This window comes from Trachypithecus francoisi, unplaced genomic scaffold, assembly GCF_009764315.1.
Source record: "Trachypithecus francoisi isolate TF-2019V2 unplaced genomic scaffold, Tfra_2.0 Contig01440, whole genome shotgun sequence".
NCBI classification, from domain to species: domain Eukaryota; kingdom Metazoa; phylum Chordata; class Mammalia; order Primates; family Cercopithecidae; genus Trachypithecus; species Trachypithecus francoisi.
Window position 1 is genome coordinate 9,773,126 of NW_022681431.1, and position 15,051 is coordinate 9,788,176.

At 44.2% G+C, this 15,051-nt stretch overlaps 1 protein-coding gene across 3 annotated transcripts in view; it reads left to right on the plus strand.

Moving 5' to 3' along the window:
• The first annotated feature begins 8 nt into the window (after positions 1–8).
• PIWIL2 (piwi like RNA-mediated gene silencing 2) overlaps positions 9–15,051 on the plus strand; it is a 95,993-nt gene continuing 80,950 nt past the window's right edge. Inside the window, exons 1-8 of one of the 3 annotated variants that reach the window (XM_033227892.1) lie at positions 9–150; positions 4,690–4,935; positions 6,451–6,538; positions 6,712–6,850; positions 8,363–8,569; positions 9,477–9,587; positions 12,873–12,990; positions 13,874–13,998. In XM_033227892.1, the coding sequence (XP_033083783.1) occupies positions 4,738–4,935; positions 6,451–6,538; positions 6,712–6,850; positions 8,363–8,569; positions 9,477–9,587; positions 12,873–12,990; positions 13,874–13,998 (986 nt within the window). In that variant the 5' untranslated portion in view covers positions 9–150; positions 4,690–4,737. Of the gene's footprint in view, positions 151–2,521; positions 2,797–4,689; positions 4,936–6,450; positions 6,539–6,711; positions 6,851–8,362; positions 8,570–9,476; positions 9,588–12,872; positions 12,991–13,873; positions 13,999–15,051 lie in introns of those variants that run through there. The other 2 variants (XM_033227910.1, XM_033227902.1) reach the window with 2 other exon arrangements.

Genomic DNA, 15,051 nt, shown 5'->3' on the forward strand with positions numbered 1-15,051 from the left:
CGACAGGTCGTGTGGCCAATGGGCTCAGCCCCGGCGGCCTCGAAGAGCGGAAATTGGCCCTGGAGCATGTGGGCCCTGGGGCGTGGGTTGAACGCCATCTTCTCCTGAGGCCCGTGGAGGCGGGCGAGTAGGAGGAGGACTCGCGCCCAGGTGAGAGGACTGGCCCCGGTTGCGGCAGGCCAGGCAGGTCAGGCAGGCCAAGGACACACCGGGGCGGGCAGGGTGGGCTTTTGCTCAAGCACGGGGGTGAGCCGGCCTCCCGGGCCTCTCCCCTCCCCCTTCGGGGAGGTGCTGAGGGTTGCGGGTCGGTCGCGGACGGGAAGTCGTTATTCGAGGCCCGGCGCTGAGGCCCCAGAGAAAGTGCTCAGGTGGGGGCGGCAGGGGAGGCCCAAGTGGACCTCTTATTTGGCCTGAAAGAGGAGATCGAACCCCCGGCAGGGCTGTGGCTTTGGGAAAAGGTGCTTTTCTCGGGGTGGAAAGGGGGTGGGTCTCGCCTTCGGGGGCCTTGCTTCTGGTTAGGCCCGAGTCGTGAGGCCTCTGCACGGAGCGCGCACTCAGGGATGCGAGGGAGACAGGCCCAGCCCATCCTGGGTTCCTTTACCATTGAACCTTTGGTCAGCCAAGTATCTGCTACCTGATCCCAGGGGAAACCCACACTGTTGGAAAGGGCCCTGTGAGGGAGGTACCTGAATCTATAGAAGTGATGCTGGGGGTTGAGGGAAGCCTGGACAATGAGGAAGATTCCAGATGTCCCTTAAGGGAGGCTGTCCAGCGCTTCTGAATATGTAGCTGTTAGCATACTGATTGCTTGGTATTCTTTGGGTGGTGGTGGGGAGGTGAGAGCAGAGTCCTGGCTCACCGAAAAGGGGTGTTAGCAGTTAAATATAGCCTTCAAGAAAGGGAGTCATATCTTGCATTTAGAGTGTGAAAGAGGATAGTTTAGTTCAATAAATTTTTCAGGTTCTTGAACTGTCTGCACTATGATGTGGACGTAGGAATTGTGTGTTAATCTTTTCTTTAAATGTATGATTTGTCTGTAGCTAATACTTAAGACAGCTTTTTAATTTTATTTTTGTTTGTTTGTTTTGAGACGGAGTCTCACTCTGTTGCCCAGGCTGGAGTGCAGTGGCGTGATCTCTGCTCACTACCACCTCTGCCTCCTGGGTTCAAGCGATTCTCCTGCCTCTGCCTCCCGAGTAGCTGGGATTACAGGTGCACGCCACCATGCCTGGCTAATTTTTGTATTTTTAGTGGAGATGGGGTTTCACCATTTTGGTCAGCCTGGTCTCAAACCCCTGACCTTGTGATCTGCCTGCCTTGGCCTCCCAAAGTGCTGGTATTACAGGCGTGAGCCACCATGCCTGGCCAAGACAGCTTTTTGAAAGTTAAGAAGAGGCTTCTTCCAGCATTTGGGGAGGCTGAGGTAGGAGGATCACTTGAGGTCAGCAGTTTGAGACCAGCCTGGGCAACATGGTAAGATCCCGTCTCTACAAAATTTTTAAAAAATTAACTGGGTATGGGCCGGGCGCGGTGGCTCAAGCCTGTAATCCCAGCACTTTGGGAGGCCGAGATGGGCGGATCACGAGGTCAGGAGATCGAGACCATCCTGGCTAACACGGTGAAACCCCGTCTCTACTAAAAAATACAAAAAAACTAGCTGGGCGAGGTGGCAGGCACCTGTAGTCCCAGCTACTAGGGAGGCTGAGGCAGGAGAATGGCGTAAACCCGGGAGGTGGAGCTTGCAGTGAGCTGAGATCAGGCCACTGCACTCCAGCCTGGGCGACAGAGCAAGACTCTGCCTCAAAAAAAAAAAAAAAAAAAAAAAAAATTACCTGGGTATGGTGGCAGGTACCTGAAGTCCTAGCTACTTGGGAGGCTGAGACAAGAGGACTGCTTGAGCACAGGAGGTTGAGACTGCAGTGAGGTAAGATCCCACCACTTCACTCAACGTGGATGACAGAGCAAGACCCTGTCTTAAAAAAAAAAGTCTTTTCCGTTAAGAAATATTTTTCAGGAATCAGGGACAAGTCAGGACAATGAAAGGAGCCCCTTAAAGAGGGTGTCTTGAAATCTGTAGGTTATAAAGTGATTTTTTTTTTTGAAACAGAATCTTTCTCTGTCACCTAGGCTGGAGTGCCACCATCTTGACTCACTGCAACCTCCGCCTGCTGAGTTCAAGCGATTTGGTGCCTCATACTCCTGAGTAGGGGGGATTACAGGCATGCACCACCACACCTGCCTAATTTTTGTATTTTTAGTAAAGACAGGGTTTCACCATGTTGGCCATGCTGGTCTTGAACTCTTGACCTCGAGTGATCCACCCGCCTCCCAAAGCGCTGGAATTACAGGCATGGGCCACCACGCCCAACCTACAGGTTATGAAGTGATTTTGCAGAGACCTGATGGGCTTTAGATTTGGTGGGGAAGCCAGGGAGAGCCTCACCCCTGGTAACCTAGGGGAGAGAAGGGTGTTAAATGCAACCTGTGAGACTGAGCAAGTATTGTGGGCTCGAAGCAGAAAGACTGCGTCCTCTGGAGACTTCTGGTGGAGTCTGAAAGGAGAGAGTTTAAAAAAAATTTTTTTTCTATTTTTAAATTTTTTATAGAGACAGGGTCTCACTGTGTTCCTAAGGCGCTGGCCTCAAACTCCTGGCCTCAAGTGGTCATCCCACCTAGGCCTCCCAGAGTGCTGAGATTACAGGCATGAACCACTGTACTCAGCCTGAAGGAAGAATTTTGTAAAAAAAGAATTGGATAGCGATTCGGAGAAGCAACTAAACAGATCAAGGAAAAGAGGTTAGTGCAATCATAGACTGGAAAAAAGTTAGGACTCTTATGTAGGAAAGAAAGGCTAAAAACAAAGCAAAAACCCATAAATATTTATTGACAATAATTTTATGATATGGCTATGTTAACTGCAATTGTTTATAGGCTAGGCGCAGTAACTCACGCCTGTAATCTCAGCACTTTGGGAGGCCCAGGTAAGCTGATCACCTGAGGTCGGGAGTTTGAGACCAGCCTGACCAACATAGAGAAACCCCGTCTCTGCTAAAATACAAAATTAGCCGAACGTGGTGCCGCATGCCTGTAATCCGAGCTACACGGGAGGCTGAGGCAGGAGAATTACTTGAACCCAGGAGGCAGAGGTTGCATTGAGCTGAGATTGTGCCATTGCACTCCAGCCTGGACAACAAGAGTGAAACTGTGTCTCAAAAAAAAAAAAAAAAAAAAAAGAAATTGTTTATAAACCAAAGTCATCACCATACGTAAAAACTGCCTTAGCCAGGTGCGGTGGCTCACGCCTGTTATCCCAACACTTTGGGGTGCTGAGGCAGCAGATTGCTTGAGCCCAGGTGTTTGAGACCAGACTTGGCAACATGGTAAGACCCTGTCTCTACAAAAAATATACAAATTAGCTGGGTGTTGTGGTGCATGCCTGTAGTCCCAGCTACTCAGGAGATTGAGATGTAAGGGTCACTTGAGCCCAGGAGGTTGAGGCTGCATTGAGCCGTGATCATGCCACTGCACTGCAGCCTGGGCAACAGAGGGAGACCCTCCCAAAAAACTGCTTCCTTATGCAACAGCTAGTTAACTTATAGGACTGCGTTTTGTGAGAGGCTATTTGGGTAGAAAATATAAGTTCAAGGAGGATGTGAGCCTGTAAGGCAGGGGTTCCCAACCCCCAGGCCACAGACTGGTGGGGGCCTGTTAGGAACTGGGCTGCACAGCACGAGGTGATGAGAGGTTGGCGAATGAGCAAAGCTTCATCTGTATTGACAGCCGCTCCCCATGGCTCGTAGTATCACCTGAGCTCTGCCTCCTGTTGGATCACTGGTGGCATTAGATTCTCATTGTGCAAACCCTCTTGTGAACTTCACATTCAAGGGATCTAGGTTGCATGCTCCTTATGAGAGTCTAATGCCTGATGATCTGTCACTGTCTCCCATCACCCACAGATGGGACCATCTAGTTGCAGGAAAACAAGATCAGGGCTCCCACTGATCCTACATTGTGGTGAGTTGTATAATTATTATATTTCATTATCACAATGTAATAATAGAAATAAAGTGCACAATAAATGTAGTGCATTTGAGTCACTCTGAAACCATCCCCCTACCCCTGGGTCCAAGGAAAAATTATCTTCCAGGAAACCAGTCTCTGGTGCCAAAAAGGTTGGGGACCACTGCTCTAAGGGATTGTTAATGAAGGGTTTTTAGAATATTACAGATCAGCCGGCCGCGGTGGCTCAAGCCTGTAATCCTAGCACTTTAGGAGGCCGAGACGGGCGGATCACAAGGTCAGGAGATCGAGACCATCCTGGCTAACCCCGTGAAACCCCGTCTCTACTAAAAAATACAAAAAACTGGCCGGGCAAGGTGGCGGGCGCCTATAGTCCCAGCTACTCGGGAGGCTGAGACAGGAGAAGGGCGTGAACCCGAAAGGCGGAGCTTGCAGTGAGCTGAGATCCGGCCACTGCACTCCAGTTTGGGCGACAGAGCGAGACTCCTTCTCAAAAAAAAAAAAAAAAAAGAATATTACAGGTCAGATAGAAGCCTTTGAAGTGAATATGTTGTAGAAGGCTGGGCATGTTACTGGACTGACTCAAAATATTATTTTAATGCTTTGTGAGTGTGTCTTGAAGGAAAAGGAAAACAGTTGGGAACCTTAATCTTTTGAAAATGCTGGCAGGTAATTAACCAGAACAGGATCAACACACGTGTTCTCTACAGCCTTTCCATGGATCCTTTCCGACCATCATTCAGGGGCCAGTCTCCTGTCCACCCATCCCAGTACCAGGCTGTACGGATGCCAGGCTGTTGGCTACAAGCTTCTAAACCTTTGGACCCAGCTCTGGGCAGGGGAGTACCTGCAGGCAGAGGCCATGTATTTGGAAAGCCAGAGGAGCCAAGCACACAGAGGGGGCCAGCACAAAGGGTAAGACCACTTCAGGATGTGTAGGAGAGGCATATAGCTTACCTGTCTGCCGTCAGAGGAAGTAATGGATTACAAAGTGCTTGCAGGGCTGGGCACGGTGGCTCACGCCTGTAATCCCAGCATTTTGGGAGGCCGAGGCACGTGGATCATCTGAGGTCAGGAGTTCAAGACCAGCCTGGCCAACATGGTGAAACCCCGTCTCTACTAAAAATACAGAAATTAGCCAGGTGTGGTGGTGTGCGCCTGTAATCCCAGCTACTCAGGAAGCTAAGGCAGGATAATTGCTTGAACCCTGGAGGTGGAGGTTGCAGTGAGCTGAGATCTTGCCACTGTTCTGCAGCCTAGGCGACAGAGCAAGACTCCATTTCAAACAACAACAACAACAACAACAAAGTGCTTGCAAAACTGGGAAACCCTAAACAGAAACAAGGTTGTCTTTTTTTGTTTTCTTTAACAAATAGATACATTTGGGCAGATGTTTCAAATCTAGAGTTTCTAGAGGTATGAAAAAGTACTGCGTAATGAATGCTAGATGGACTTGGTAAGTACCATAGGTCCTCTAGCTTCCAATCATCCCTCCATCCCTCCATCTGTAATTGTTAGGGCTAAAGATACAACCTCTTGTTCTTTTCTGAATATTTAGATTTTCACCCTGGTTTTGACTTTATGATAGTAGCAGCAGTTCCTGCCTCAGAGGTAATAATACTTAACATTTGTTCATTTTGGAAGGCTCATTGCCCAGTGAACAGATCTTAAAGAAAAACAGGAGCTTCAGTTATTGCTGCTGCTGTGTGAACACTTAACATGTGTATATTCTTCAATTTTTAATTATAAAGTAATTTCAAGAATAATATTTGTCTATAATTAATATGTCAGAGAGAGTTAGCAAATGTAGGAAGAACCTAATAATAAAGTTAGGATTATTTTAAGTAGAGTTTACATTGTCAAATGTAATATTTTTGTAAGGAGAAAAGTTTATGACAGTAATCTTACATGTTGACTCAAATGAATTGCTTGAGTCGATACATAGCTTTTATTCATGTCAGATCCAACTGGTATAACAGTAGTAGACATTCAAGACTGCCATAGGAAAACAGTAGCAGGTTACCCAAACCTCTGATACTCATAAATGATCCAGCTTTTTTGAAATTTATTAACCAGTACACTTGTTCTCTCTTGCCTTGAATATGCAGGAAATAGAAAAATGGAAAAGTTAATTCTGTCCTGTTGCATTTTGTTATGCTGTTCATCAAATCAAAATGGAAAAGTTAACTCTGTTCTGTTGCATTTTGTTATACTGCATATCAAATCATGGGCCATAAGTGTAACTGTGCTTTAAGACCTAATATCACATAGTTACAAGTATTTTTTAAAGTTTATAAAATATGTTTCTCTTTATTTTTAAAACATTTATAGAATTTGAAGATGATTTTTCTTATATAACAAGACTAAGAAAGCTCTTGTTTCTGGGGTTTTAAACTACCTCTTGGAACTTTATTCTTTGACTTTCCACAGGAGTCTGTGGGTTTGGTCTCCATGTTCAGAGGCCTGGGCATTGAAACAGTTTCTAAGACGCCTCTGAAACGGGAAATGCCTCCATCAGGTATGTGGAAAACTAACTTGAGAAATTCAGTGATATATATGATTGGTTTCTTCTAAAATCCAAATGGTTTATCTTCAGAAACATAACTGTGCTTAAAAAAAAAAACAGAACTATACTTTAAAACACGTTTAACTCATAGTCGTTGCTGGGGTTCGTTCGGTTCTGTCTTTCAGGTAGAGGCATTTTAGGTCGAGGCTTGTCTGCTAATCTGGTACGCAAGGACAAGGAGGAACTCTCTCCCACTTTTTGGGATCCAAAAGTGTTGGCAGCTGGGGACAGCAAGATGGCAGAGGCCTCCGTTGGTTGGAATAGGTGGGTAAAGTCACCCTCTCAGGTAACTATCAAACTCAGATGGAATATCTCTGTAAGTTCAGAGAGCAACTCTAAAAAGGGTTGTGTCATCTCATAAACAATCAATGTCTGGTTTTATATTAAAGAATGTGCATTTCCCAAGAGTAGTCAGCAGCTGTTAATACAGCTAGACATTGGAAAAGGGTAAGAAGTAGTTCTCCTTGGGCTGTTCAGAAGTTCATTTGTCCTCTTAAAAAATTACCTGATTGTGGTGATTTTTTTTTTTTTTTGGAGATGGAGTCTTGCTGTGTCGCTCAGGCTGGAGTGCAGTGCCTTGATCTTGGCTCACTGCAACCTCCGCCTCCTAGGTTCAAGCAATGCTCCTGCCTCAGCCTCCCAAGCAGCTGGGACTACACGCATATGTCACCACACCCAGCTAATTTTTTGTATTTTTAGTAGAGATGGGGTTTCATCATGTTGGTCAAGCTGGTCTTGAACTCCTGACCTCAAGTGATCCGCCTGCCTTGGCCTCCCAAAGTACTGGGATTACAGGCATGAGCCACTGTGCCTGGACTTTTTTTTTTTTTTTTTTTGAGACGGAGTCTCGGTGTGTTGTCCAGGCTGGAATGCAGTGGGGCAATCTTGGTTCACTGCAACCTCCGCCTCCCAGGTTCAAGCGATTCTCCTGCCTCATCCTGCCGAGTAGCTGGGACTACAGGTGTGTGCCACCATGCCTGGCTAATTTTTTTTTTTTTTTTTTTTGGAGACAGTCTCATACTGTTGCCAGGCGGGAGTGCAGTGCCACGATCTCAGCTCACTGCAACCTCTGCCTCATACTCAGCTAATTTTTGTATTTTTAGTAGAGACGAGGTTTCACCATATTAGCCAGGTTGGTCCCAAACTCCTGATGTCGGGCAATCCTCCCACCTTGGCTTCCCAAAGTGCTGGGATTACAGGCGTGAGCCACTGCACTCAGCTGTGGTGATTCTTTAATTACGTTGAGTCAAACTTTCTCCTCTATTCTGCTATGGAAGATGGCTCTGACAGTCAATAGTGGTTGGTGAATGAGTCATGGTGGCATATGTTGTGTTTTTTTGTTTGTTTGTTTTTAATTTGGGTCTGTCTCTGTCGCCCAGGCTTTAGTGCAGTAGTATGATCTCAGCTTACTGCAGCCTCGACCTGTCAGGCTGAAGCGATCCTCCCACCTCAGCCACCCAAGTAGCTGGGACCACAGTCATGAGCCACCATACCTGGATAATTTTTGTATATTTTATAGTTTGGGGTTTCACTGTATTGTTTAGGCTGGTCTTGAACTCCTGGTCTCAAGCAGTCTCCCCACCTCGGCTTCCCAAAGTGCTAGGATTACAGGCGTGAGCCACTGTGCCTGCCTTGGCATATGTGGTTTGAGAGAATTTCAAACTTGAATCACTTTAGCTGATTCCTCCAGGAAGAGGATGTGGAGTTGGGGGAATAATCTGGATGGGACATAGCTATTATAAAAAGCCCCGATTTTCCTCTCTCTCCACATTTCAGGATGCTTGGAAGAGGGAGTTCAGATGCTTCTTTATTACCACTGGGAAGAGCAGCAGGTGGTATTGGCAGAGGAGTGGACAAGCCTCCCTGTGCCTTCAGCGCACCATTCCGGGATCCCCCGCAGCTGTCATCACTACCAGCTCTGCCCCAGTCCCCCCAGCACTCTCCAGATCACCCTCTGGTCCTGACTGTGGAACACAAGGAAAAGTAAGTCAGGAGCACTGCCTTCTCTACTTAGTAATGATCGTGAAAACTCTGCATTTTGGCTGGTGTGTAGTAGTGTAAAATCTGTTTTTGTTGGATCCTCCCTGGATAATAAGTACTGCAGGGTGTTTTGTTTTTTGCCAGTAGGAGATTGACAAAGAGATGGGACAATTTTTTTTTTTCTTTTTGAGACGGAGTCTCACGCTGTCACCCAGGCTGCAGTGCAGTGGCACAGTCTAGGCTCACTGTAACCTCTGCTTTGTGGGTTCAAGCAATTCCCTGCCTCAGCCTCCTGAGTAGTTGGGATTACAGGCGCCTGCCATCACCCCCGCCTAATTTTTTTGTATTTTTAGTAGAGATGGGGTCTCACCATGTTGGCCAGGCTGGTCGTGAACTCCTGACCTTGTGATCCAGCCGCCTTGGCCTCCCAAAGTGCTGGGATTACAGGTGTGAGCCACCACATCCAGCCAAGATGGGACAATTGTGGAAGTTAAATGTGGTTGACAGTGGACGTATAGCATGCAACAAAAGGGTGGACTCACGGCCTTTCATTTCCTTCCCAATTGAGACAGTTCTTTGTCTTATTGAAGATAAGGAAATAATTGAGGAAGAATATGGTGACACTTCATCTTTCTCCATAGAACTCATCCTTGTGTTCTTAGTTAATGGGCCTAGTTTATTTGGTAATGTTACTAGGAAAGGTAGGGTGACCTTGCTTATCTAATTAGGTCTTGCTAATGATTAGCCTTCAGAGCATGCTTTTGTAAGTGTTGATTCTTGATTTGTGTATCTGTAGCAAAATGTGAAAAAATATTACTTCCCCTAATCTTTTTGTTGTTGGTTGTGTGGGTTGGTTAGTTATTTTTTTTGTTTTTGATACGTGCAGTTGCTTTTTGTTTTTATTTTCTAGAAAGCTTATTGTGAAGCAGGGATCAAAAGGAACACCTCAGTCTTTGGGACTGAACCTCATCAAAATACAATGTCATAATGAAGCAGTTTATCAATATCATGTGACTTTCAGGTATTCACAGCTTTCCTTTGTATTGTTCACTTCTTAGAGGGCAGTAAAGAAATAGTTTCCCTGGAATAACTGAATGTTGTCCTATACAGTTCCTGGTGGACCTCTCAATGAGATAATGCATTTACTCAGATCCTTATAGGAAGTTTAAGGTTAATCTTAAACTTTGTGTATGTATTTAGCTATATTACCAATCCCTATTTTAACTTCATAGAGTATAGATTTATACATGAGGCTAGAAGTTCATGTGAAATTAATGAAGCTTAAGTTCAAGGCCTTTTAAAACTTGCATTAGGTGTCTTCCATGATCTTTTAACTTATTTCATATGTGTAATTTTGTATTCTGTTTCTTAAATAACCCTCCCCTCCCCCACTAGTGGTGTGAAATCCATGCCCCATGAAACCTGGATCCTTCCCTGCATGAGCCATCATACCAACATCTGACATCTCTCTAGTGACAGTCTAGGGTTAAATTTAGGGGTGAGAAAAATGAAGAAAGATAACTTCAGTTTTATATCAATAATTTTAGGATTTATTACTATTTAAAAAGTTTATATTAGTTTGTGTTCTCTTTTAATATTTTAGAGGAGTCATTAGCTGGAAGTTCTTAGCTGGAATTGTGAAAATAAGTGTTTTGAAATACCTGTGAAGAAAATTAGATGATGTAGAAGTCTCAGTTTTTTTAATTGAAAAATAGTTGTGTATATGTATGAGTACAATACGATGTTTTGATAATGTATACATAATAGATTAAGTCAGGCTAATTGACATATCTGTCACCTTACCTACTTACTGTTTTTTGTGGTGAAAACATTTAGAATCTGTTTTAGGAATTTTGAAATGCACGCTATTGTTAACTATGGTTACCGTAGATCACTAAAACTTACTCCACCTGTCTGTCTGAAACTTTGTACCTTTTAACCAACTTCTGCCATTTCCCCGTACCCCTCACCCCCCAGCCTCTGGTAGCCATGTTCCTACTCTCTGTTCACAATGAGTTCAACTTTTTGGATTCCATATATGGATCAGATGGTATTTGTCTTTCTGTGCCTATCTTATTTCACTTAGCATAATACTCTCCAGATCCTTTCATATTGTCACAAATGACAGGATGTACTTCTTTTTAAAGGCTATATAGTATTCCATTGTGTATGTATACCACTTTATCCATTCATCCATTGGTGGACACTTAGATTGATTCTATGTCTTGCCTGTTGTGAATAGTGCTACAGTGAACATGGGAGTGCACATATATCTCTTTGACACACTGATTTTAATTCCTTTGGATAAATACCCAGAAGTGGGATTGTTGAATCATATGTAGTACTATTTTTAGCTTTTTAAAGGAACTTTCATACTATTTCTTTTCTTTTTTCTTTTTTTTTTTTTTGTTTTGAGACAGGGTCTGAATCTGTCACCCAGGCTGGAGTGCAGTGGTGCAATCTCAGCTCACTGCAACCTCTGCCTCCCAGGTTTAAGCAATTCTCTTGCCTCATCCTCCTAGTAGCTGGGATTACAGGCGAGCGCCCCCATGCCTGGCTAATTTTTGTATTTGTTTTTTGGTAGAGTCAGGGTTTTGCCATGTTGACCAGGCTGGTCTCAAACTCCTGACCTCAAGTAATCCACCTGCCTTGGCCTCCAAAGTGCTGGGATTACCAGCATGAACCACCATGCTTGGCCAGAAACTTCCATACTGTTTCTAAAGGTAGCTATACTAGGAAGGCTGAATTTATGAAGGACAGCTGCTAGTTGATGACACAAGAGGAAGAACTAAAGTGAAAGAGAGAAGAAAGGAACAGTTAGGGAGAAAATATTCTGAAGGTATGTTATAAAGAGCAAAGGAAGGACTCATTTGAATGAAGATAATGAGAAGGTGGTTGACTTTGGCCACAGGAAAAAAAGCAACTGGATTTGCTTGTTGAGGGTGTTGTGATCCTCTAGTAGTTTTGTTAGAGTTGTAGAGAGAAAAAAAAAGGAAAGATAAAAAGCACCAAGGAGGGTATAGGCCATAAGAAGTAGCCAGTGATTTGGCCAGTCATTTAAAAAGTTTGTAAGAGGAACGATAAAATGGAATAATTATAGAAGGCAACAGGATTGCTTTAATAGTTTCTTTTTTTTTTTGCTTTAATAGTTTCTATGAGGTAAGAAAGCAGAGCTGAGCACATACAACAGGTAGAGGGAAGTAGCCAGAAAAGCGGGGAAAATTGGATCCTAGGAAACAGGCTTGTTGTGAAACGTACAGCAAAGAGGTGAGCATTAAAGAGGGGAGAGGGCTGCATGCAGTGGCTCATGTCTGTAATCCCAGCACTTAGGGAGGCCAAGGAGGGACAGTTGCTTGAGGCTAGGAGTTCAAGACTATCCTAGGTAACAACAACAAAAAATTTTATTTTATTTATTTTTTTGAGACAGTCTCACTTTGTTGCCCAGGCCGGAGTGCAGTGGCACAGTCTCACCCAGACTGAAGCGATTCTCATGCCTCAGCCTCCGAGTAGGTGGGATTACAACCACATGCCACCACACCCCATTGATTTTTTTGTATTTTTAGTAGAACAGGGTTTCACCATGATGGCCAGAGTGATCTTGAACTCCTGGTCTCAAGTGATCCACCCACCTCGGCCTCCCAAAGTGCTGGGATTACAGGCATGAGCCACTGTGCCAGGGCAAAAAAAAAAAAAAGTTTTTTAAGTTAGCCAGGTATAGTGGTACACTTAGAGTCCCAGTTACTTGGGGGCCTGAGGCAGAAGGATCACTTGAGCCCAGGAGTTTGAGACTGCAGTGAGCCATGATCATGCCACTGTACTTCAGCCTGGGTGACAGAGCAAGACCCTATCTCAAAAAAAAAAAAGAAAAAAAGGGAGGTGGGGAGAACCCTTCCTCTGAAAATGGATTGACAAATGTTAAGGAAACAATGGGAGAATCGCTTGAACCTGGGAGGTGGAGGTTGCAGTGAGGCAAGATCGCGCCACTGCATTCCAGCCTGGGCGGCAGAGCGAGACTCTATCTCAAAAACAAATATGTATATATGAAAGAATATACACTGACATGCTAAGGCAGGTGTCCTTTGGTGGTAGAATTTAGGGGTGGTTTTTATTTTTTTTTAACCTATATTTTCTGATGTTTCAGCTGCAAGCAGGTATTCTTGAGTCAAAGTTCTAGTCAGAGAGATAATTTTTAATATGGCCTCTAGATGGAGCAGCAGTTACTGGGTAACTAGCACCTGTTGCACAGCTGTGGTAAAGATTGCTGTATGAGTCAAGTTGAAGGAAAATCCTGTTCATTATTTTCCAGCCCCAATGTGGAGTGCAAAAGCATGAGGTTCGGCATGTTGAAGGACCATCAAGCTGTCACCGGCAATGTCACTGCATTTGATGGATCTATTCTCTATCTGCCTGTTAAGCTTCAACAAGTGAGACCAAACAGGAAATGGGCTTTCAGATGAACCCTAAGAGTGCTCTAGTGTTTTTTGTTTGGTTTTGCTTTTAAGAGATTGGGTCTGTATTGCCCAGGCTGGTCTTGAACTCCCAAAGCCCTGGGATTACAGGTGTGAGTCACTTCACCTGGCCCAGCACTGGTGTTTGACGAGTAGGAAGCCATAGAATTCCTGTGCGTTTGAGTTGTATTTTTCTGTTCATAGATGGGAAGACATTTTTGCAGGACATAACAGCACATTTTAGGTGTGAATTCCTTAAGAAGCACCTTCTCACATGAGGAATGGTTGGAAGTCTGTGACCTCAGTGATAAAAGAGTAACTTAAAATTGCAAATGTAGGCCAGGTGCAGTGGCTCACACCTGTAATCTTAGCACTTTGGGAGGCTGAGGCGGGTGGATCACGAAGGAAGGAGATCGAGACCATCCTGGCTAACACGGTGAAACCCCGTCTCTACTAAAAATACAAAAAATTAGCTGGGTGTGGTGGCTGTAGTCCCAGCTACTTGGGAGGCTGAGGCAGGAGAATGGCATGAACCCGGGAGGTGAAGCTTGCAGTGAACAGAGGTCGTGCCACTGCACTCCAGCCTGGGTGACAGAGCGAGACATGGTCTCCAAAACAAAACAAAACAAAAAAAAATTGCAAATGTAAACTTGGTTGGAATTCTCTTACCACATCATTTTTCTGAACCATGGTCATCATGCTGTGCTTTTGCCAGTGTGGACAACAAAGTGAGGGGAAAAGGAGAAAAATGTTTTAAGATATTTTAGTGTTCTTAAGAACACAGTTGAATTAGATTAGGACTTGGTCATTAGTTCTTAGTTTTGTCATTTTGTTTTACCTGTGTGTATTTATTTGTTAGGTTCTTGAGTTAAAAAGTCAAAGGAAAACAGACAGTGCTGAAATCAGCATTAAGATTCAGATGACAAAGATCCTGGAGCCCTGCTCTGACCTGTGCATTCCCTTCTACAATGTTGTTTTCCGTCGGTAAGGAAACAGCTGAAGTTCTGTTGTCCTTTAACTTCAGTCTTGTATTTGCAATAATGTTCTTCAAGATTCTTGGATGGAAATATGTGACAGTGTATTCTAGATGGGTTTGGAAGCATTTAATGAATAAATGGATGGTATTGGGGCTTACTCAAAAATTATCTCACAAGTGGTAGACCAGATTTGAATATATGAAATTAGGTTTGGAGGTAGATGGATAGGAGAATGGGTTCCTCTGGGTGTGTTCAGGAACTTTGAAAGCAGCTGTTTATAGCGCATATTTAATGGTGACGGTAACAAGGGGGCTATTTAAAGAGGTTGTGTGTAAAAATATTTGCTGGAAGGATTTTTTTTTCAGTCTCTTGAATTTTTGGATTACAGATAGCTTATAGTTGTTTAACTTCTTTTGAAACATCCTGATTTTCATACAGCCGCTATTCTCAAACTACCTCTTATTTAATGAAACACAGAACCTAATTTCTTTTTTTTATTTTTATTTTGAGACAGAGTCTCGTTCTGTCGCCAGGCTGTGGTGCAGTGGTGTAATATTGGCTCACTGCAACCTCCGACTCCCTGGTTCAAGTGATTCTCCTGCCTCAGTCTCCTGAGTAGCTGGGATTACAGGGATGTGGCACCACGCCTGGCTAATTTTTATGTTTTTAATAGAGATGATGTTTCATTATGTTGGCCAGGAGGGTCTTGATCTCCTGACCTTGTGATTTGGGAGGCCTCAGCCTCCCAAAGTGCTGGGATTACAGGCGTAAGCCACCGCACCTGGCCCACAGAACCTAATTTCTACCTAGTAAGCTGAACTGCCAGGAAAAAACGTAACTGCCTTTCCCACACTGTTATTCACAAACTTAGCAATGGGCTCTCTTGCATTCTTCATAGTTAATGGTGAAAAGTAATGTACATCAAACCTGGGAAATCAACTCAGTGTTTGGTCAGCTAGTAAGTGGAAAAGACTGCTGTCGTTTTGCTATGCTTTTTCAGTCAAATGCTTTGGCAGTTTTTGGTTTTCTTTTAGCAAGATTGTTCTCAATATAAAAGCTG